Below are 24,807 nucleotides of genomic sequence, written 5' to 3' on the forward strand. Positions count from 1 at the left end.
CCTGTATTCTTCCTTCAAATTCAACCTTCCAAAGTGAATCACTTCACACTTCTCCAGGTTGAACTCCACCTGTTATTTCTCAGCCCAACACTGCTTCCTGTCAATGTCTCATTATAACCCATGACAACCTTCTCCACTATCCACAATGTCATCAATCTTTGTGTCATCTGCAAATTTACTAACCTACCTTTCCACTTCCTCATCCAAGTCATTTATAAAAGTCACAAAGAACAGGGGCCCAGAACGGATTCCTTCAGAACACCACTGGTCACTGACCTCCAGGCAGAATACACACCATCTACTACCACCCTCTGTTTTCTATGGGCAAGCCAATTCCCTGTGGTCAGGGAATCTTCCCACCCAATGTGACCATGCCTCGCTCCAGACAATAGGCCATGAGGCAGTCTACCCAAGCCCACTGCCTGCCCCCTGAGAAATGCACACATTCCCTGGGGTTCCTCGAGAGATGGAACATGGCAAGTGCTGGCTCACTAGTGGACACTACGGGGCTGGAGAGCACCATAAAAAGAGGGACGATCCTAATAAAAAGAGCATCAAAAGAAAATGCTTTTGCTTGAAGCGAGCCTGTTCCCCACTTCTTTCCGCAGACTAAAGTGCTAGATACTGTAATCACCCCTCAGCTCCAAAGATGCCTTCATGCACACTTCCAAAAGGGCTGGTACAGCAGAGAATGAAGCTGACAGTACACATCAGCGGCAGGTTCAAGAGCCTCTTTTGCTATGGAAAACAGAACATTCATCTGTTGTACCTAAGCAAGATAAAGATGTTGGCTCTAGGCTCACAACTCACTGAAATCTTTTAAAACACATCCAAATCTTAGAACCAATCTTCAACTCTCTTAAGTCTTTATTTAGCAAAAGCCCTTCAAAAATGTAACATCTGTCAAACGCAACAACCTAATCAAGTGTTTCGAAAATAAGCAGGCAGGTGAAGTAGGTCACTTAAATTCAATCCGAACTTCTGGACTGGATTTCAGACATTGAATGGGAAAGCATCATTGTGGCTGGAAGTCACTTCCCAGCCGCTCAATTTCATTCATGAAGAAGTCCAGGTCATCCAGGCTAACTCGGGGGCTGACCAGGACCTGCCTGAAGAAGTTTACGTCGTTTCCATGTGGCTGGTAACCAACCATCACGGTGCCTTGCTTAACCATCTGTTCCTTGATGAATGGAGCCACCTAAAAGCAAGTGAGAAATGGTCAGTAAACAGAATAGATAACAGAACACAACCACATTTTGTTATGTCCCCTTCTTCAGTCTCCCTTTATAAAAAGTATACTTCAGTTGCCAACACTACCTTCCCTCACCTCACTTCACAATACTTGGCAGCAGCAGATTTTATCATTGTAGACAGTATCCAGTGTGAGCCATACTTTAACCAACCACACAAGGTCAACACTTGTACTGGAGTATGTGAAGTATTTCCCATTTCTCTCCTAAATGACCTGCTTCCAATTCACAGAACATGTGCCCTTGACTTAATCTTCCATATCGGAGTAAAGTTTTGCTAGCTACAATATTGATTTCTTTCAAAACTCCATCACATTAGCCCTCAAACTAGTCTATTCCACATAATACAAGCCTACTTTGTGCCTCTCTCATGATTCAACTCTTGGCGCCCTGGTAATATTCTGGTGGCATCCGTTCTGCAACTCCTTTCTGGGCTGATACACTTTCCAAGATGAGATGCCCAAAACTGTACACAAAATCTAGGTCTGACCAAAGCTCTGTGTGGCGCAGCAAAATTCCCTCCCTTTTATTTTCTAGCCCATGATCTATTTCAACTTCTGCTGTTCCCAGTTAGTCACATTTGGGCAAAATGAAGTTTGGCAGTGGTGCAGAGGGTAGTGCTGCTGTGTTAGAGATCTGGCAATCCGGTAGGCTGGTTCCATCGTCAGGGAATTAAGACATATAATATTACAGTACTGTACAGGCTGCAAAACCTGGACCCTGACCGCAGGCACATCAAACAGCTGGAGCAGTTTCGCATGCGCTTTCTGCGGTCGATCATGAGGATTCGATGGCAGGACCGAATCACCAACCAGGAAGTCCTTGACAGAGCCAACAGCACAAGCATTGAGGCAAGGATCCTCCAGTCCCAGCTACGCTGGACTGGCCACGTAATCCACATGGGTGAAACAAGAATCCCCAGGCAGCTGCTCTACGGTGAGCTTGAGCATGGCAGTCGCAATCAGGGCCGCCCCAAAAAAAGATTCAAAGACATCTGAAATTGTACATCAAATGGGCAGACCTCCAGCCTCGACAACTTGAGGAGTCTGCAGCTGACAGGGCTGCGTGGCGCGCCCTGACCAGAAAAGCTGCATCTGACTTTGAGGATGACCGAAATCAGCGCCTTGCAGCAGCACGAGACCGATGCCACAAAGCTGTGTATGCACCTGTTCTAACAACTGCCATTCCATGTCCAACCTGCAACCGCGTGTGTGCTTCGGCCTATGGCCTCCGAAGCCACATGAGTATCCACAGATGACTGCACAATGTTTAGTCTTCCTCGCACCCCGAGAGACAACCACCACCACTGTACAGGCCCTTCGGCCCACAATGTTGTGTTGATCTTTTAACCTACTCTAAGATCACTAAGATCTACTCTAAGACTCTTCTCTCCTACAAAGCCCTCTATTTTTCCATTAACCATGTTCCAGGCACAACCACCCTTTGCCTTCTGAGGCAAGCCAATTCTATATTCTAAATCTACACAGCCAAGTTTTCCTGGATGCCATGCCTTTTGACTTTCTGAATAAGCCCACTAAGGCATCTTGTCAAATGCCTTACTAATATCCATATACACCACAAATACTGCCCTACCTTCATCAATGTGCTTTGTCACTTCCTCAAAGAATTCAATCAGACTCATGTGGCATGATCTGCCCCTCACAAAGATATGCTGTCCATCCTTAATCAGACTATACTTCTTCAAATGCTCATAAATCCTGTCTCCAAGAATCTTCTCCAATAATGTCCCCACCAGTAAAGTATAAACTCATTGGTCTATAATCCAGAGAGTTATCCCTGCTCCCTCTTTTGAACAAAGGAATAACCTTAGCCACCCTCCAAACATCTGATACTACTCCTGTGGCCAGTGAGGATGCAAAGATGATCACCAAAGTTGCAGCAATCTCTTCCCTTGCTTCCCATGATAACCTGGGGTATATCCTGCCTGGTCCAGGGGACTCACCTATCCTAATGTTTTTCAAAAATTCCACCACACGCTCATCTTAATGTGGACATGTTCTAGCATGTTTTAAGCTGTCCTCATATTCTTCAAGGTCCCTCCCACCGGTGAATACTGAAGCAAAATTTTCATTGAGGAACTTCCCTGCCTCCTCCAACTCCAGACACAGGTTTCCTTGTTTATCCATGATCAGTCCTACCCTCACACTAGTCATCCTCCTGTTCTCCACATACAAGCCTTGGAATTTTCCTTAATCCTACTCACCAAAGCCTTCTCGCAGCCCCTTTGAGCTCTGAGTCCACTCCTAAGCTCCTTCCTGGCTACTTTTTAACTCTCTAGAACCCTGTCTAGTATTTGCTTCCTAAACCTTAAAATTCTTTCTTCCTCTTGACTCGATGTTTCACATCTCTTGGCAACCATGATTCCCATACCCTACCATCCTTTCCCTGCCTCGATAGGACAAACCTATCTAGAAACCAGTAAGTGCTCCCCAAACAATCTCTACATTTCCATTGCGCAATACCCAGAGTACATCCAGTCTGAATTTATGCTCCCAAATCCTGCCTATTAGCATAATTCTGCTTCCACCAATTAAGTACTGTCCCATACCATCTGCTCCTATCCCTCTCCAAGGCCACGGTAAAGGTCAGGGAGTTGTGGTCACTGGGTCCAAAATGCTCACCCACCGAGAGATCTGTTCATCGCCTCGCACCAGATCCAGAATGGTCTCTCCTATAGTAGGCCTGTGTCAGGAATCACCTAACAAATTCCATCCCATTTAAATCTTTTGCACTAAGGAGGTGCCAATCAATATGAGGGAAGTTTAGGTCACTCAAAAAGAAAAACAACTCCACCATGGATGGTCCCAAAGCCAGCTGCGAGAGGAGGAGGGTTGGGGATGGGGTGAGCAACCCCACCCCCTCAAAAGCCTAGTGTTACAGAAATGCCAGCAGAAGCTCTAGAGACATCATCCCTGGAAGAGGAAGCGTTTTTGAAGATGGCTGCAACTGGGGACAATGTGAAAGACTGGCCCAGAGGAAAAGGAAGGGGAAAGGGAAGAAGCCTGCTATTTTTGTGCCTTTCCAAAGTCTACCTTCTGATCTGTTCCTCAGTGTCTCTGTTACTATTGGTGTGGGGGGGGGGGGTTCTATTGAATACTCCCAATAGAGTGATACTATCCCTGATTAGCAATTCCACTCCCCCACCTCCTTTACCCAACCTCCATCATTCCTTTCGAAACATCAGGGCAGTCACTCCTCCATAATGGCCACCATGTCACAGCCCCATGCTTGAAGTTGACCAGCTTTGTTCCTATACGTCTTGCATTAAAATAGACACTCAACCCATCGAACTGACTGTAAATTTACCCAATCAACTGCCTGTTCTTCCTCAGTCTCTCTACACACTACACCTACCTGTCCACTAACAACCCCATCCTCTGACCTATCACTCTGACTCCCATCTCCCTTGCCAAACTAGTTTGAACCCTCCCCAACAGCTCTAGCAAGCATGCCTGCAAGGATATTGGTTCCCCTCAAGTTCAGGTGCAGCCAGTCTTTTTTGTACATATCTTCCCCAGAATAGATCCCAATGATACACACATCTGAAACCCTGTCCCAATTCTTCAGCCACACATTAATTTGCCAAATTGTCCTATTCTTACCCTCACTACTGCAAGGCACCGACAGCAGTCTAGCGACTACTACCCTTGAGGTCCTGCTTTTCAGCCTTCTACACAACTCCTCGTATTCTCTCTTCAGGACCTCCTCCCTTTCCATACCCATATCATTGGTACCAATATGTACCAAGACTTCTGGCTGCTCACCATCCCCCTTTAGAATGCTGTAGACCCAAATTAAGGCATCCCTGACCCTGGCACCTTGGAGGCAACACACCATCCCGGAGCCTCTGTCAAGTCCACAGTCGTGATAGGGGATTCAATACTCAGGGAGCAGAATCTCCTAGCTGCTCCCCAAATTATTGAATCCCCTGTCATGACTGCTCTGCTCTTCTTCCCCTTCCTTTGAGCCACAGAGCCAGTGACCTGGTCACTGCGAATTTTCCATGATAGGTCAATAAACAGATGGCAAGACTATGGAGAAAGGTCTTGAAGTGCTGTGTTGTTGTGGTAGAGTGCTGGCATGGACAAGATATGCCAGAATGACCTCCCCTGCCCTCTAACCATTCTGTGATTCATTTCTAGCTGTTGGTTCAAGGTAGCAAGCATCACACTTAGCTATGCCAAAGTCCATCTGCTATTATTCTCCACTGAACCTTTCTAAGTTGCAACTATCGCACTATTTGCTCAGGTGGAGATACGGTTGTCCATTTGTCATTGTGTGAATGATCAACTTGTTGTAGAAACCCTTGTAGGAGTTATACACGTGACAGGAATGAAGTAAGAAGACCAGAAGACATAGGAGCAGAATTTAGTCATTTGGCCCCTGAAGCCTGATGTTACAAAAACTTGATACTGTCAGCATAAGACTACAAGACATAGGAGTAGATTGAATCTGCTCTGCCATTTCATCATGGCTGATTTATTATTCCTCTCAACCACATTTCTCCTGCCTTCTCCCCATAACCTTTAACACCCTTGCTAACCAAGAACCAATCAACCTCCACTTTAAATATACCTAATAACTTGGCCTCCACAGCTGTCTGTAACAATGGATTCTACAGATTCACCACCACTGGCTGAAGAAATTCCTCCTCATCTGGATGTCCTTCTATTCTGCGTCTGTGCCCTCTGGTCCTAGACTCCATTACCATAGAAAACATCATCTCCACATCCGTTTGATCTTGGCCTTTCAAAATTCAATAGGTTCCAAAGAGATCCCCTCTCATTCTTCTAAATTCCAGCAAGTACAGGCCCAGAGCCATCAAATGCTCCTCATACGTTAACCCTTTCATTCGTGAATCTCTTCTGGACCCTCTGGCAGTGAACAGATTCTCTATGGAGAAGTCAAAGTTTTTTAAAAAAGCACTGAAGTCCTAGTTCAATTTCCACAGTGATTTTTCCTCATGAGAGATAAACTGTCACCAAACTCAAGTCCAAATGCAGCCTTGCCTTTCCTAGGTTTTTCTGGAAGTCTGGAGTGTCTTCTTTCCCTTGCAGACTGGGAGGGATGTACCAGAAGCAGACATTAACAAACTGAGGCTGTAAGAGAAAAGATTGCACTTACTCAAGGCTGTAGCTTAATCAATAAAATCGCACTTTTCAAATTAAAAGCCTACATGCCCATGACAAGGAGAAAGGCTTAACGATAAGTCTGTGACATGAAGAAATTACCCTACACAGAAAATGCTGGAGGAACTCAGCAGGTCAGGTAGTATCTATGGAAATGAATAAATAATTGACGTTTTGGGCCGAGGCCCTTCTTCAGGATTGGAAAGGGAAAGACGAGGGCTGGGGAAGGGGTACAAGCTGGAATGTGATAAGTGAAGCCAGGTGGGTGAAAAAGGTAAAGGGCTGTGGAAGAAAGAGGGGCACCAGTGGGAGGTGATAGGCAGGTGAGAAGAGGTAAGAGGAGAGGGGAGCATAGAAGAGGGAACAGGGAGGAGAAAAGAAAAAAAAAAATGAGTTACTAGAAGGAGAAATTGATTGATGTTGGTGAGGCTACCTATACAGATATGAGGTGTCGCTCCTCCAACCTGAGAGTGGCCTCATCATGGCAGAAGAGGAGGCCACGGACCGATATGTTGGAACGGGACTGAAAATAGGAATTAAAATGGTTAGCTACTGGGAAAATCCACTTTTGGCAATGGAGCGGAGGTGCTTGACAAAGTGATCTCCCAATCTACATCGGATCTCACCAATGTAAAGGAGGCCACAGCAGACGATCCCAACAGACTCAAAGGTGAAGTGTTGCCTCACCTGGAAGGACTGTTTGGGGTCCTGAATGGAGGTGAGGGAGGAGGTGAATGGGCAGGTGTAGCACTTTTTCCACTTGCACAGATATTTGCCAGGAGGGAGATTAGTGAGGAGGGAAGAATGGATGAGGGAATTATGGAGGGAGTGATCCTTGTAGAAAGTGGAGAGTGAGGGACTGGGGTGAGAAGAGGTAAAGATGTGGTTGGTGGTAGAATCTTATTGAAGATGGTGGAAGTTGTGGAGCATGATGTGTTGGATGTGGAGGCTCATGGAATGATAGGTGAGGACGAGGAACTCTGTCCCTGTTAAGGTGATGGGAAGATGAGGTGAACACAGATATCTGGGAAATGGAAGAGATGCAGGTGAGGACAGTATCAATGGTGGAGGAAGGGAAACCCCATTCTTTGAAGGAAGAGGACAGTTCAAAGGAAAGTCTCATCCAGAGAACAAATGCGGTGGAAACAAAGGAACTGAGAAAAGGGAATGGCTTTTTTTTTAAAAACAGGAAACAGGGTGGGAAGAGGTGTAGTCAAGGTAGGTTTATAAAAGATGTTGGGTGACAGCTTGTCTCCATTGATGGAGACAGAGTAAGATCGAGAAAGGGGAAGAGGTGTCAGAAATGGACCAAGTGAATTTAAAGGCAGTATGGAAAGTAGAGGCAAAGTTGATGAAATTGTCAATGTAGCGCAGAAAGAGTTGGGGAGCTTTACCAGGGAAAGCTTGGAATATGGACTTTTCTACGTAGCTAACGAAAAGGCAGGCATAGCTGGGGACCATGCAAGTGTCCATGGCTACTCCTTGAGTTTGGAGAAAGTGCGAGTAGCCAAAGGAGAAATTGTTGAGGGTAAGGAACAGTTCTGCCAGACGGAAGGTGGTGGTGGCGGAGGAGGGGAACTGGTTGGTTTTTTTGCCAAGTAAGAAGCCAATACTTCATCTGCAAATCTGTTGGGTTCATCTTTTGTATCTATTGCTCCTAATGCAGCCTTCTCTACACTGTGAAACTCGACGTAAATTGGGGGACCATTTTGTCAATCACCTTCACTCCTTGAGCCAAAAGCAGAATTTCCCAGTGGCTAAACATTTCAATTCCTGTCACCATTCCCGTTCTGACACATCAGTCCATTGCCTTCTCTTCTGACATAAGGCCACTCTCAGGTCGGAAGAGAAACTTCTCATATTTCATCTAGGTGGCTTCTGATGTTATGAACATCAATTTTTCCTTCCAGTAACGCTTTTTAAATTTTTCTCCTGCCCCTCTTCTTCTTCTTCTATTCCCTACTCTGGTCTCTTACCTCTTCTCCTGAACTGCCTATCACCCACTTGCCCCCCCCCCCACCCGGTGCCCCTCCCAGAGTCCACTCTCCTCTCCTACCAGTTTCCTTTCTCTCCAGCCCTTTACCTTTCCCACCCACCTGGCTTCACCCATCACCTACTGGCTGTCTTCCTTCCTCTTCCCCCACCTTTTTATTCTGGTGTCTTTTCCCTTCCTTTCTAGTCCTAATGAAGGGTCTCAGCCTTAAATGTCGACTGTTTATTTCCATAGATGCTGCCTGACATGCTCAGTTCCTCTAGCAATTTGTGTGTGTTGCTCTGAAACTCACCCTACCTCCCCCCCACTAGGCGTTATAATAGTGTAGTGGTTAGCGTAATACTGATACAGCTCTAATGACCCGGATTCAATTCTGTCACTGTCAGTATGGAGTTTGTACATTTTCCCCGTGACCGCGTGGGCTTCCTTCAGCTGTTCCAGTGTCTTCCCACATTCCAAAGACGTATGGGTTAGTAGGTTAATTGGTTACATGGGTGTAATTGGACGGCATGAGCTCGTTGGGCCAAAAGAGCTTGCTACCATGCTGTACTGCTAAATAAATAAAAATGCCAGGAGACAAATGTTTCATAGCAACATACCTACTCCCTCCAAATTGAGTGACGAGGATACAAGCATGGAAGGCAAAAGGCTTTACGTTTAAAAATTAGTCCAACAAAAATTTGGGACTTGAATCCTAATTTACAGGACGGACCAGATAGCAGATTACAACCACGAACATCCCTTCCAAACACTGACCTCCAGGTGGGGCATTGGTCAGTCCATTCTCCTACTCTAGACAAAATTAAACATGGTTTTGCAGATGAAAGAGAGTTACACACTGTGAGTTAATTGATGGTTTTTAAAGGGTTCCAAAGATTTGGGTTGAGGGTTTATATTTAAATTGGAAACTAGCAGTAGCAGATTGGACTGCCTCACAATTCTAAGAACCCTGGAGCCATGCAGAATCTATGCGTGCTCCTTATAAATATGTGGGTCTCCTCCCACACCCCAAGGGAGATGGCTAGTTAATTAGCTAATGTAAATCACTCCTTAATGGCAAAAAAAATCCAAGAGTTGACAGACATGTGCAAGGACAGAATAATTTACACCAGTGTTTTCCAACCATTTTTTTAGCCCAACTCCCCCTAAAGCACTTTCATACTTGCCAACACCCCTCTCAGGCACAAAATACCTCCCAGCGCCCCCATAGTGTAAGAACATGTCTACCATATGATTCTGCTCCAAATTTTTATTTGTCTCTAAATCTAGGTTATATAGTACCTGTGCAGTATACAGCAGCTTCGATATCAATGTGATTCTTGAGCTTGATGGTTTTTAGCAAGAGTTGAAATATCTGGTTCAAGTCGTGATAGCTAAAAGCCTCAAGTTCCCACATATAACAATGTCCAAGGGGTTTCTGTGTTATTGTGAGTATGCAGTTCACTGTACTGAAGCCTCTTTCAACGAGGTGTACAAGATGTTGAGAGGCATTGATCGTGTGGATAGTCAGAGGCTTTTTCCCAGGGCTGAAATGGCTAGCACGAGAGGGCATATTTTTAAGGTGCTTGGAAGTAGGTACAGAGGAGATGTCAGGTAAGTTTTTTTTTATTTACGCAGAGAGTGGTGAGTGCGTGGAATGGGCTGCCAGTGACGGCGGTGGTGGAGGCGGAAACGATAGGGTCTTTTAAGAGACTCCTGGATGGATACATGGAGCTCAGAAAAATAGAGGGCTATGGGTAAGCCTAGGTAATTTCTAAGGTAAGGACATGTTCGGCACAGCTTTGTGGGCTGAAGGGCCTGTATTGTCTCATAGGTTTTCTATGTTTCTAAGGTAGGAGGATGGAAATGCAATGATGAGCAGTTTGGCTCTTCTCCAAAGACCAGGATACTTCGTATGACAGTGTAGCCACATACCACAAAAGCCAACATTTTTGAAAAGCATTTTTGCTTCTTCCTTATTCTGAATTTCGATAATTTCTTCTTGAGTTCTCTTCTTGTTTTCCCACTTTGCAAAGAAATGGGCTAATTACCCAGTCTGGATTTCCAGATCATTCAAATCCTTGAATCGATTCTAAAAATCCTTCTTTGGTAACTGCAGATGTAAGCACTACTCTTGCAAATCACTATCTGAGAAAGAAAGTGCCATACTTTCCATGCAGCAAAACTGTGAGAACACTCTTCTCCCAATGTTTTGCTTATATATTTCTAATTTTCCGATAAAAGTGGACACTGCACTTTTTGCCTGGATTAAACTCATCCTGTTTTTTCATATTTAGAATCGCAAACACGAGGAATTCTGCAGATGCTGGAAATTCAAGCAACACACATCAAACGTCGACTGTCCCTCCTCCTAGAGATGCTGCCTGGCCTGCTGCGTTCACCAGCAACTTTGATGTGTGTTGCTCATATTTAGAATGTTCATTTTGTCATACAGATCGGCTAAGGACACCTCAGCTCCATGTAGAAGTTCAATCTTATTTCCCAAGCTCATGTCAACGTTGAGCAAAAAACTCAAAGAGACATTTTAAGCAGCAGCCTTTTGACAACCAGCGCAGTTCAGTGTAAGGCAAGAGTTCAAATTCTTGATTGTTATCTTGGCATAGCAGGTGAAATATCCTGCTATTTAATGGATAAGCTTTAATTTTGTTGATAGCGGATATTACACGAGTCTTGCTTGAAAACAAAATGTCGCTGGCTGAGGTTTTTGGCTGTAAGATCTTGACGATGAATTACATAATGGATTGCAAACAAACTTGGAATTTCTTTTCTCATAAATGTCACTAAACCAGCATGGCGACCTGTCATATATGATGCTCTATCTGTTGCACAGGAAATCATGTTCCTAATCAGAATACTTTTATCCTCAATATACATTTTGAACTTGTTGCAGATCGATTCTCCATTGATATTTGTTTTTAAACTTCTTACAAAGGAGAATTTCTTCATAAACTTTTCTATTATTCATAAACCATACATACACCATCAGCAATACCCCGTTGTCTCACACAGTTGAATCATCCAATTGAATCCCAAATTCTGCTTTTGTAGCTCTGTGCAAACCTCAATGTCTTCACTCATTTCATCAATACGATGAGTTACAGAGTCATTACTCAGAGGAAATTATTTTAAACTACTGGTAACCATTTTGAACTGTGGTGAGTGCCTCTGATACAGTAGGCATTATTCATTTTTCACCAATTGTATGAGATTTTCCACACTTTGCTATCATTTTGGAAATATTATAAGAAGCAACGAGACCACTGTCAAGGTCATTTTTAGCTTTCTTGGCAAATGACTTGAGTGTGCAACACATTTCAAATGCTTCTTTCCTCTTCTAGAACTGAGTAATACCATAAGTAGCCTTTTCAGGGTGTCTTTTATGGAAGTGTTCCTGCAACCTTGATGGTTTCATGGTTTCATTAGATAGTACAGTATTGCAAATAAGACACATGGGGTGTCACGATCCGATGGGAATGGAATAAAACCACACTCCAGGTATGTAGCATTGTATTGATGCACTTCCTGTAGTTTCTGTTTCCCAGCAGGATTAGAATTCAAGGCTTCACTACCTTCAGAGTCACAGAGATCATGCCATTTGTATTTATCCATCATTAGTGGAGCTAAATTAAAATTAAAAATTAACACAAACTGGGAATGCTATTGGATGTTGACGACAGCAGCGAGTTGATCTGGTTAGTCTGGTCTCAGGCCTCAAGTTAGGGTGCCGCTTACCGCCCCCAAGAATCTGGAATGCCGCTGATGAATTTTATTTCCCTTAACGTCCTCTTGGGGGCAGTACCGCCCCCACTTGAAATCACTTGTTTACAAGCATTGAGAGCTGGGAGATAAATAGAACTGACTGGATTCAGTGAGACAAATAGGCGCCTGTGTCAGGTTAAGGTAGCTGAAGGCACAGTTACTAGATGGTGGGAAAGGAATAAGGGTAGGGAGAGATGTACAAAACTCAAGGAATGAAGTGTCAGTAGTATCGGAGGTTATCGAGAAAGGGAACCTAAAATTTTTGTCCTCAAGCAATGAGAATCAATGACAATTGGCAAGAATAGAAAGGGTTAGTAACTTTAAATTCCTCAGTGTTAACATTTCAGAAAATCTGTCTTGGGTCCAGCACACAAGTGCCATTATGAAGAAAGTATGACAGTACCTTTATTTTTTTTAAAAGTAGTATGCAAAAATTTGGCATGTCATCTAAAACTTTGACAGACTTCTATACATGATGGTGGAGAGTTTACTGACCAGTTGCATCACAGTCTGGTATGGAAAATCCTACTAAAAGTAGTGGATATGGCCCAGTCCATCACAGGCAAAACACTCTCCGCCATTGAGCACATCTACATGGGGTGCTATCACATACAATCAACATCCATCATAATGGACCCCACCACACAGGTCATGCTTTCTTCTCACCGCTACCATCAGGGAGAAGGTACAGGAGGCCTCAAGACTCCCACCACCAGGTTCAGGAACAGTTATTACCCCTCAACCATCAGGCTCTCGAACCAGTGGGGATAACTTCACTCACTCCATCACTGAACTGTTCCCACAACTTATGGACTCACTTTCAAGGATTCTTCACCTCATGTTCTCGATATTTATTGTTTATTTATTTATTTTTTTCTTTTGTATTTACACAGTTTGTTGTCTTTTGCACATTGGCTCTTTGTCCGTCCTGTTGGGAGTGATCTTTGATTCTATTGCATTTCTTGGATTTACTATGATTACCCACAAGAAAATAAATCTCAGGGCTGTATATGGTGACATATACAAACGTATGTACTTCGATAATAAATTTACTTTGAACTTTTGAAGAGAGGATAACAAGGGGATGGGATTTGCAAGAGGTCTAGATGAACATCAAGGGCATAGATTTGGTCAAATTATTTTACAATCACCCAAACATGCAAATAAAACCTGAGGTTGCTCATGTCATGTCAATCTGAAGAGGGTTGGGATCTAAAAAGTTGTTTCATGCCCTTTAATTTGCCATTAAGTTTTGGTCACCCTAAGGACATTTGTGAAAATCAGAGATTAACTTCTTCAATTGAGGCCCATAAACTCTTGCTAGAGTATTGCACTTACGAATGCTGTTATTAACTGGACATATTTAAAGTAACACTCTCTCAGCTACTGTTGAGTGCGGCAACATCTAATTATTCAATAGCAATGATGGGGATGGAAGTTGGGAAGGTGCTCAAAGCCAGTGGTCCCCAACCTCCGGACCGCAAAGCATGCAGGGGTGCAGTGGTAGCTGGAGCGCACCAAGCACATCTTTAAGAAAAAAGCCAAAATAAACAGCTAATTAATTAGGTGCCGCCCAGAAGCCAGTCTTCATTAGAGGAACTGAGGTGGAGAGAGTCAATAACTTTAAATTCTTCGGCATTAAGGATCGACGTTTCTCTCTCTGAAAAGTGTCAGAGGATCTGTCCTGGGACCAGCACGTAACTGTCATTACAAAGAAAGCACGGCAGCACCTATACTTTATTAGAAGTTTGTGTACATTCAACATGTCACCTTGATCCTGACAGCCCCGTCTTTTCAGCCTGTCTGGGCTGGCGCTTAAACTGACCAAACAATGGAACAGCCAAAGTCTCCAGCACCCTGGAAAGAGGAGTGAACATCGCGTTGAGCAAGTGAAATCGGCAATCGCCTCTGATCTGGGCCGATATTTATGTGCCGGGCGGCACCTAATTAATTAGCTTGTTTATTTCGGCTTTTTTTTCTTAAAGATGTGCTGGGTGCGCTCCGGCTACTGCTGCACCCCTGCATGCTTCGCGGCCTGGTATCGGTCCACGGCCTGGAGGTTGGGGACCACTGCTCTCAGCAGTTAGAGGAATCAGGACTATTTGTGGGAAGGCTCAAACACGCTTTGATTGTCCCAAATTTTAGCTGAAGGAAACCAATTTCTGACCAATCTGCCCCAGTCTGAAGTAAGTGACATCAACATTAACACAAATGCTAATGCCATGTTGGCAGGTGTAACCAACCAATCATAAAAAAAAACTTCTCAAGGGATACCAGTGGAGGTCAGGTGGTATGTGGAGCTATACCAGTCAGAGAAAGGCAAAGGGGAGGAGATAATGGGGGCTAAAAAGGTGTCACGGAGCACAAAGCTCAATTATTCAAATAACATCAAGGAGAATGAGACAGATTTGGATCTCCCTTGGTTTGGTGAGGTGCAGGCATTTTCAATTGCCCACCATTCCTTAATTTATGAAATGTACTCCTGAAATTACTTATGTAGAAAAGTCACTGTGGGCAGTTCAGTATAACATACAGGTGTCCCCCGCTTTCTGAACGTTCGCTTTACGACATTTTGCTTTTACGAAAGACCTACATTAGTACCTACTTTCACGAACCGAAAGAGGATTTTCGCTTTTATGAAAAAAGACGCCCACTTTAAACTTGTGTTTACCCTGAGAAAGACTACCATGACCATAAAGCCTTGCGCGGGCAGGTGTGTGCGCATGCATGTACGTATGCGTTGTGTACGTGCGCATGCATGTACGTGCCAATTTTTTTTTCTACAAATCGCTTTTGGCTCAATCTTCCCGATTCTGTTGAGTGAAACTACACTGTACATACATTATTTCTACTTTATCTAGGCTGTGTATTTATCATATCATTCCTGCTTTTACTGTATGTTAGTGTTATTTTAGGTTTTATGTGCTATTTGGTAGGCTATTTTTTCGGTCTGGGAACACTCAAAAGTTTTTCCCATATAAATTAATGCTAATTGCTTCTTCGCTTTACGCCATTTTGGCTTACAAAGGGTTTCATAGGAGCAATCTACCTTCGGATAGCGGGGGAAACCTGTATTCCAACAAGTAGAGTTGAACTTACTCATTATCGTGAAAAGTAACTTGAGAGTGGATGCACACATCCCAAAGTGTCATACTGTTCTGGCAAAAAAATGAGTAAATCAAGGAATACCAGCATTAGAGCTGAGTCACTTTACCTCCATAAGTAGTCGAAAACCTGGTCTCTCTTTTATCTCATTGACCAAATACCTGGAAGATCAATAAAGCATTAATATAGAAGATCCTTGATATACAAAATACAGAACATCATTTCTTAGCAGGTACAAAACTATGCAGAAAAGACAATGTTTGTGGGAGTAAGTTGGTGGTAGAGACCAACGAGAAGACAACAAACAGAAGCTGATGCACGTGGCAGTGGGAGGGGCTGCAGTTTGAAGCCAGTTGGAAACTTTCCCACATGGCTACAGCAGTGCAATGGACACATGGCTAAATAATTCACCCCTCCCATCTGAAAAGCAATTTGGAAATCAGTAATAAACAAACAAAATGAAAGCCCAAGTGCAGCTTAAGCCTCCACCCCAGTTTTAAGGCCAGCAAAATGGACAAGGGTTGAAGGATATCCAGAGTCCAGGCCTTCACTCTGTGTTTGAAGGCCAGCTACATGGACGGGTGACAAAGGACATCTGTGGACGTCAGGCTGTCGCAGATCAATGGGTCCTGGGATCAGATGTCTATAGAAGCAGGAAGCACGAGGGCTGGTGAGTCAGTAAGCCTAGAGTTCAAGATCACCATCATTGGCTACCTTGGGGTCAATACCAAAGACTGAAGCCCGAAGATGATCAGAAGTCTAGAAGCTGAAGCCTGGAGACTGGAAGCTGGGATTGGAGGACTCTAGGTGTGAAAGTGTGAGGGAGGAAAGAAGCTTGTTTTGCTGCTGTTGTTTCATTGCTTGTTGTTTTCTGTGTTCTGCGAAGCACGGTGGGCATGCTACCTTGGAAATGGAATGTGTGGCAACACTTACGGGCTGCCCCCAGCACACCCTCAGGTGAGTTGATTGTTAACACAATGGTGCGTTTCACTATATGTGATAAATAAATGAATCTGAAAAGTGGTTCATAAGGAAGAAACCAACTGTTAACTGGCCCAATGACCAAGCTATACCAAGTACACCCAGAATGAGCAGCCACCTTGAGAAGATGCACAGTTAGTCTCCAGGAGCATGTCAAGTATGGACAGGATGAAGCAGAACAGACCAAACCTCTCCAATCAGGAGGCAATGACCAACTGAACAGAACCAATGTAAATAAACCCAGCCTCAACAGAAGAGCCTAGTACACGTACAAGGCAAGGCAGTGGATCTTGGCTTCCTCCGATCACCACAAAACACAATCTTCAGCCAATCAATACATGCCACATAGTATCCAAGAAACAGCCAAGTGTCCTGGTTGTAGTGCCAAAATAAACTAAAAGCTATTTTAGAGGGAGACGAATGTTGTATCCTTGTTCAAAAAAGTTAGCAGGGATAGTCCAGGTGATAGACCAGTGAGCCTTACGTCTGTGGTGAGAAAGCTGTCGGAAAAGATTCTTAGAGGTAGGATCTATGGGCATTTAGAGAAACATGGTCTGATCAGGGACGGTCAGCATGACTTTGTGAAGGGCAGATCGTGTCTAACAAGCCTGATAAGAGTTCTTTGAGGAGGTGACCAGTCATATAGATGAGGGTAGTGCAGTGGATGTGATCTACATGGATTTTAGTAAGGCATTTGACAAGGTTCCACACGGTAGGCTTATTCAGAAAGTCAGAAGGCATGGGATCCAGGGAAGTTTGGCCAGGTGGATTCAGAATTGGCTTGCCTGCAGAAAGCAGAGGGTCATGGTGAAGGGAGTACATTCAGATTGGAGGGTTGTGACTAGTGGTGTCCCACAAGGATCGGTTCTGGGACCTCTACTTTTTGTGATTTTTATTAATGACCTGGATGTGGGGGTAGAAGGGTGGGTTGGCAAGTTTGCAGATGACACAAAGATTGGTGGTGTTGTAGATAGTGTAGAGGATTGTCGAAGATTGCAGAGAGACATTGATAGGATGCAGAAGTGGGCTGAGAAGTGGCAGATGGAGTTCAACCCGGAGAAGTGTGAGGTGGTACACTTTGGAAGGACAAACTCCAAGGCAGAGTACAAAGTAAATGGCAGGATACTTGGAAGTGTAGAGGAGCAGAGGGATCTGGGGGTACATGTCCACAGATCCCTGAGAGTTGCCTCACAGGTAGATAGGGTAGTTAAGAAAGTTTATGGGGTGTTAGCTTTCATAAGTCGAGGGATAGAGTTTAAGAGTCGCGATGTAATGATGCAGCTCTATAAAACTCTGGTCAGGCCACACTTGGAGTACTGTGTCCAGTTCTGGTCACCTCACTATAGGAAGGATGTGGAAGCATTGGAAAGGGTACAGAGGAGATTTACCAGGATGCTGCCTGGTTTAGAGTGTATGGATTATGATCAGAGATTAAAGGAGCTAGGGCTTTACTCTTTGGAGAGAGGGAGGATGAGAGGAGACATGATAGAGGGGTACAAGATAATAAGTGGAATAGATAGAGTAGATAGCCAGTGCCTCTTGCCCAGGGCACCACTGCTCAATACAAGAGGACATGGCTTTAAGGTAAGGGGTGGGAAGGTCAAGGGGGATATTAGAGGAAGATTTTTTACTCAGAGAGTGGTTGGTGCGTGGAATGCACTGCCCGAGTCAGTGGTGGAGGCAGATACACTAGTGAAGTTTAAGAGACTACTAGACAGGTATATGAAGGAATTTAAAGTGAGGGCTTATATGGGAGGCAGGGTTTGAGGGTCGGCAGAACATTGTGGGCCGAAGGGCCTGTACTGTGCTGTACTATTCTATGTTCTATGTAAACCCAATAGTGCTAAGGAGCTATGCTCCAGAATGAGCCATGCTTGAGCAAAAATATTCCAAGAAAACCCTATCCACTAAAAGCAGGACAAATATAATCTGCCCTACCATCACCATTGTGTAAGGAAGAATGGTACAGATTGCATTTGTAATTCAATAACCGTATATTCACAATAATAATTGGAAGAATGTTGTTTTGTTAGGTTGTATATATGTACAGTCAAATAACAATAAAACTATACTTGACTGACTCGCCAATTCCCAGTCTGGGCTTCACTGGGACAATTCACAACCTTGGCCCAAAGAGCCAAGTTCCAGAGGTGAGGTGAGGTGAGGATGTCTGATCTTAACTGAAGTCAATGGACACCTATGGGTAAACATTCCAAAAGTTAAAGTTATCTCTTGCACTAAAACGTGGTGGTTACAGTTATTGGAGACTCAGGAACAGTTATTACCCCTCAACCATCAGGCTGCGAAGCAGTGGGACAACTTCACTTGCCCCATTACTGAACTGTCCCTACAACCCATGGACTCACCTTCAAGGACTCCATCTCATGTTCTCATATTTATTGTTTTTTTTTTGTATTTGCACAGTTTGTTGTCTTTTTGCACATTGGTTGTTTGTCCATCCTGTCGGGTACAATCTTTCTTCGATTCTATCACGATTCCTGCATTTACTGAGTATGCCCACAAGAAAACAAATCTCAAGAGTTCTATATGGTGACATACATACATACACACACACACATACATATATATCACACACACACATATATATATCTCTCTCTCTCTCTCTCACACACATATATATATACATACATACATATATATTTATACACACACACACACATATATATATATATATATATATATATATATATATATATATATATATATATATATATAGACACACATACACACATTTTGTAATAAATTTACTTTGGACTTTGAAAACCCAGCTTGAGAACATCACTACAGGAGATCTCAAGGACAGTGTCTTATGTGCCACCATCTCCAGCTCTTTCCTGAACAGAACAGAAACAGGGATGTTTGCTAGTGACTGCATAAATTTTATACTTATTCATAACTCGCTTGAAAAATCAATGAACTACAATTGCTGAAAACCTGAACAACAGAAAATACTGGATACATTCAGCAGTCAGTAAACATCTGAAGTCATCTACCTGTCATATTGGATCAGTCTTTTCTCTACAGAATGAGCTGACCTGTGCATTTTGCATTTCTCGCTCACACTTCAAATTAACCCAAGGCTACCTAAGCTTCTCTATCTGAGACCATCTCTTCTTTCCTGCATCCTCGAAACTAAAACCAGATGGTTACCTTTCCCCATTCAAAGGGTCTTTGACCTGGAACATTAACTCTTTCTACAGATGCTACCTGACTTGCTGAACGTCCCCAGCATTGCTTCTATCCCTGGATAATGAGGTCCACCCCTATATACCAAGCCTTGGATGACTTCCAGTACTACGTTGCTGCAGCACACCATCTACAAAATGTACTTGATTTACCTGGGCTCCTTTGGCAACACTTCCAAATTCCAGCGATCTCTTCCTTCCAGAAGAAGCAAGGAAAAGGCAGTTGGAAGCACTGTTGCAAGTCCCCAAGTCTCACTATGCCCTGAAGTGCCCTTCACTAGTCAGCTAGTGTTCACAGTTGGTGTTAACAGCATTGTGGAAGTACTTTCACATGGCTTGAAGTACTTCAAAGCCGATGCCTTGTGGACAATTAAGGATGCAAATGCCAACCTTACCTGCGAGGTCCATGTCCTGTCAATGAATGAATATCCTCAGAACTCAATAGTCACTGAAGCAGACCAAGCAAAGTCCTTGCACAACAGCAAAGGAATAAGATTCTGGCTTTCTCTTTAACTTTGATCATACTTTACACTGCAAGACCTTGCTGTTCTGATCTCCCCACTCTTAATGAGTGCTACTCAGATGCTCTACGCGAGGAAAGACAGGAAGCAGCTGAGCATGTGCACACACCTCTGCATATTAAATGGTTCCTTCCCATGATATTTATTCCTCGGTAGCCCCAACCACAGGAACATATGACATAGAAAGTAATTTAACCTATTGAGTCTATGCCAGCACTCAGAGCAACACTCATTTCCTTGTAATTTATTTTCACATGCTCCTCACCTCACCCTTCCTCCTGCCCTCTCCCCTACCCACAAGAAACAATGTACAGTGACCAATTAACCTATCAACGGGATGCAGGAGGAAACAGGAGAGACTGAAGGACACCCACACAGTCACAGGGAGAACTTGCAGACTCCCCACAGACAGCGTCCGAAGTCAATATCAAACCCAGGTGTCTGGAGCCATAAGGCAGTAGCCTAACTAGCTGCACCATTGTGCAAGAGCTGGACACAGGAGAAAGTGGAATGATGCAAATCAGAAAAAGTACTTGATAAAACATACCCATATCCTTAATGCTAAAACATAGGACATATCAGCGCAATACAGGCCCTTTGGCCCATCATGTTGTGCCAACTTTTTAAACCTACTCAATATCAACCTAACTCTTCCCACTTATATAACTGTCCATTTTTCTATCATTCATGTGCCTATCCAAGAGATTCCTAAATGCCCCTAATGTACCAGGCACGTGGCCAAGTGGTTAAGGCATTCGTCTAGTGACCTGAAGGTCGCTAGTTCGAGCCTCAGCTGCGGCAGTGTGTTTGTGTCCTTGAGCAAGGCACTTAACCACACATTGCTCTAGTGTCTATGTGAGGAGTGACGCCCCACACGGACTTCCAATCTGCACCTTGTAAGGCATGAAAATGCCCAACGCAGGCCTCTCATGGTCTGAGTCGACGTTCCCGCCCCCCCTCCCCCCCCCCAATGTATCTGCCTCTACCTCCACCTCTGGCAGCATGTTCCATGCACCCACCACTCTTCACTTAAAAAAAAACAACTTGCCTTTGAATTCCCCCTATACCTTCCTCCAAACACATTAAAATTATGCTCCCTTGTATTCAGCCATTCCTGTCCTGGGAAAAAGTCTTTGGCTATCCTCTCTACCTATACCTCTTATGATTATGTACACTTCTATCAGGTCACCTCTCATCCTCCTTTGCTCCGAAGAGAAAAGTCCTAGTTCACTCAGCCTATTTTCATAAAACATGCCCAGGCAGAATCCTAGTAAGTCTCTTCTGCACCCTCTCGAAAGTTTCTACATCCTTCTTATAATGAGGCGACCAGAACAGAACACAATTCTCCAAGTGTGGTGTAAATAAGCTGCTATTTTACCTCATGGAAAACAGAAGGAAAGAAAAACAAACATCCATCCAAGTTTGGTAAAACAAGCAGTTTCTGAGTCATTCTACTCCTGAGGCAGTTTGAACACTCAGTTTTAACCCCTTCTGAAATTAATTGGTAGTTAATCTCTTGGGGTGGAGCAATGACCAAGGGTTACCTTAATTCAAGGGCTTGTTGCCTTCTCTACTTAAGTGAGGGCACCCTGCTTGCTGGAAACATTGGATAAACTCTGATGGGATGACTTGCCTCAAAGACTTAGCGCAAAATCCTCATTGCAGGAAAATTGTTCAGAACGTCTTCCCATACACATGTAGCATTAAGGGAGAGAAGGATTTGAACAAACAATGGCCAACAGAATATTGGAATAGTAAAGTGCAGATCAGCTCATTTCTGACACAACACCAACCTGGTGCAGGCAAAGGCACGATCAACCCTTTCCTCCAGTCCTCGAGTACCGACAGCCTTCCACATCAGCCACAGCTTGAAACAATCGACTTTCCGACCACACTGAAGAGACTTATCACCAGTGTCGTAGGAGATATCATAGAACTTGTCTGGCTGGAAGAGGTAACTCGCATTGGCTGAGTAACACTTCTTCAGGAGGCCCTGGCAAGACATAGTGACAAAATCCAAAAGGTTGAGTAAGAAATTTACAGACCGCTCAGGTGGAAATCTTGTGGAAACTGTATCTGAGAAATGCTGGGATTTTGACTTACAGTGTCATCTTTGAGCAGAAAGGCGGAACACTGCAGCCCTGCCTGCAGCATTTTGTGTGGGTTCCAGGCAACAGAATCAGCCCTAGGAAGACAGCAAAGTGATTAATATCAACATTCCCAGGTAGTCATCCCATCGAGAGCATATTGAAAACTATATGCTATAAGAGCAGACAACATCTGAAAGGAGAAGCTGATGACCTGGGTTAAGACTTCAGCACTGCAAGCGAGATTCCACCAAACTTGCATCCAACCTGTGATACTTCCAGATGAACTATATTCTTCTACTATATACCCACCATTCCTACTTACATCAATCAACTTTCAGCACCTTCTTAAAAATATTCTATCAAGATAGTAAGACATAACTTGCCACACATAAAGTTGACTGTCTCTAATTAGACCATGATTCACCCATGACTTCCAGGACTATTCCCACTTCCCTTCTTGAAGAATGGTACATTAGCTATTTGCCTGTGGCTGAAGAGTACAGGAACATATTGGTCAAGGCTCCATTGATCTCACCTCTTGCCTCTCTCAATAATCTAGGGTATATCCCATCACACCCTGGAGATTTATCCACCTTAACATTCTTCAAGAGACCCAATTTTATTTTCTCCTTTGTTCCAAAATGCCCTAGCGTATTAAAATGTTTTACACTGATTGCCCTATCCTCCATGTCCTCCTCCTTGGTAAATTTTAGGACCTCACCCACATCTTCTGCCTCCAAACACACCCTTTATTCTTGAGTGGTTCTACCCGCTCCCTAGTTATTTACTTGCTCTTGATGTATATATGGAATGCCTTGGGTTTCTTTTTAAAGGTTCAAAGATTCATGCCAAATGTTATGCATTTATTACTTGAGTAATATTATAAATATCAAATCAAATTTAATTATCATTCAAACCAGACATAGATACAGCTGAACGAGACAGCGTTTCTCTGGCCCAAGGTGCAAAACGTTCAAAACAGCAAGCAAATACTCAAAAATAGTGAGTAACGTTCAAAATAATGAGCAAAGAAGCATATACACTTGGAAAAAAAAACATATACAGTATATGGTCCAAGACCCTGAGCAACAATGTCCTGCAATTGATGGTACAGTCCCCCAGCAGTGTACAGACACAATCAATCCAGCTTGTCATTCCACCACTCCAAAACAAGAGGGCAGCACCAACAGGAGAGGCCAGGCCCCAGCTGAGCTCCGACGCCATGCTGTAGTGCTACCATGTCCATTCACCTGGTCTACAGCAGCAGGCAAGCCCGAGGCTTGAGGCCTGGTCCTCGCTACAACTGAGGCTACACAGCCCCCATGCCCTTTGTCCCTCCACCAGACAGGTCTGTGGCAACTTACATTATCACTGGCCAACAGAGTCTTGTGATCACTAGTGAAATGTCCGAGACCATTTCCCACGGTTATACTGCACCAACTCCGATGCTTCCGAGTAGCGGGGAGCAACATGGTCTGCAGTCAGGTCAGCTCCTCTGACATCCTAGCGGGCTCCTTCTCCAACATCCTGTCCTGCCCCCTCAACACCTCAGCTGGCTCCTTCTCCACCATCCCGGCCCCTTCGATTCCTTGGCCGGCTCCGCTGCCGACATCAGTCCGGCTATTCTGATCAATGAGCAGCTCACTGATGGAGTAGCCCTGCAGTACTCTTGGACTAGAATTACCACTGGATCGTAAGAAAATAAATTTTACAACAAGAAAATCACCTGTGGTTGGCCCCCAAGAGGCCACTGTGTTCACACGTGCCACCATCTTACCGGAAGTACATATTGTTTGATTAAACATTCTTGTTGATTTAAATAATTCACTACAGGTTATATGTAAAAATACGTGAATTGCATACATCATGACACTACCATGTGATACATGCATGCCTTGCTTAAAGTTAACACAAACCAAGATGTGCATCTCGCGGCTCTCCTGTTTTCCTTTGAATTAGCTTACTGTTTTGGAGTTATAAAACAACAGTGGTAATGAGGTTTGTTTGTTTTTTTTATATAAACGAACCCGATACAGCTACTGACCTGTTAAAGTGCACTAGATGCTCCAGTAATAAAAAGACAGGGCAGCACATGTTCTTCGGAACGGGAGAAGCGATCAAGTTTTTAAAATAAAATGCAAAAAACTGAAAAAATTATGGGTTCATAAACAGTGAGTGCCGGGTGATAATAATCATGACAAAAGAGCAGAAATAGCTGGCCACATTGGAAAGGTTGGCATGTTTGATTACACAATAGATAACTGGATTTTATATACCCAGAGGATTGAACAGATTTAAAACAGTGAAATAGCCAATGAGAAATGACTGCCAGTTTTGCTGAGAGCATTAGGTGGAAAGGCGCAGTTTGCTTCAAAGTCTGACTCTCCAACCAAGCCAGCCGAAATTAGCCTTGTAGATATCGTGAAAGTAATGCAGAAACAACTCGCATTTATAAGAGCAGTTGAAATCGCTCTATGGAAACAGAGATGCGATTGAGTTGCAGTCATGAATGAAAGTGAGTGTAAACAAAATTGCAACGCCTAAACAGAAACTGGCCTGGTTGAACAAATTGTGTTACCGATATGGCAGGGGCTCACATGAACCAGACCAATGCAATAAAGGTGAAACTTGCACAGGGAAGAGAAAAAGATAAGTTGCAGATTCAAAAAGAGCACTAATCTGCACTCTATTAGTGAAAAACTTGATTATGATGAGTGTGGCATAGGACTAAGTTGCCTTGAGAGCCACAATG

General features: G+C 43.8%; 1 protein-coding gene across 1 annotated transcript in view; it reads right to left on the minus strand.

Moving 5' to 3' along the window:
- Positions 1 to 855: 855 nt before the first annotated feature.
- Positions 856 to 24,807, minus strand: part of csad (cysteine sulfinic acid decarboxylase) — a 65,361-nt gene continuing 41,409 nt past the window's right edge. The window contains exons 11-15 of the mRNA XM_063037164.1: positions 22,069 to 22,150; positions 21,759 to 21,958; positions 15,367 to 15,418; positions 6,281 to 6,370; positions 856 to 1,198 (exon numbers count right to left, since the gene is read on the minus strand). Coding sequence (XP_062893234.1) covers positions 1,016 to 1,198; positions 6,281 to 6,370; positions 15,367 to 15,418; positions 21,759 to 21,958; positions 22,069 to 22,150 — 607 coding nt within the window. The 3' untranslated portion in view covers positions 856 to 1,015. The remainder of the gene's footprint in view (positions 1,199 to 6,280; positions 6,371 to 15,366; positions 15,419 to 21,758; positions 21,959 to 22,068; positions 22,151 to 24,807) is intronic.

The sequence above is a fragment of the Mobula hypostoma genome, chromosome X1 (assembly GCF_963921235.1).
Source record: "Mobula hypostoma chromosome X1, sMobHyp1.1, whole genome shotgun sequence".
Lineage (NCBI taxonomy): Eukaryota > Metazoa > Chordata > Chondrichthyes > Myliobatiformes > Myliobatidae > Mobula > Mobula hypostoma.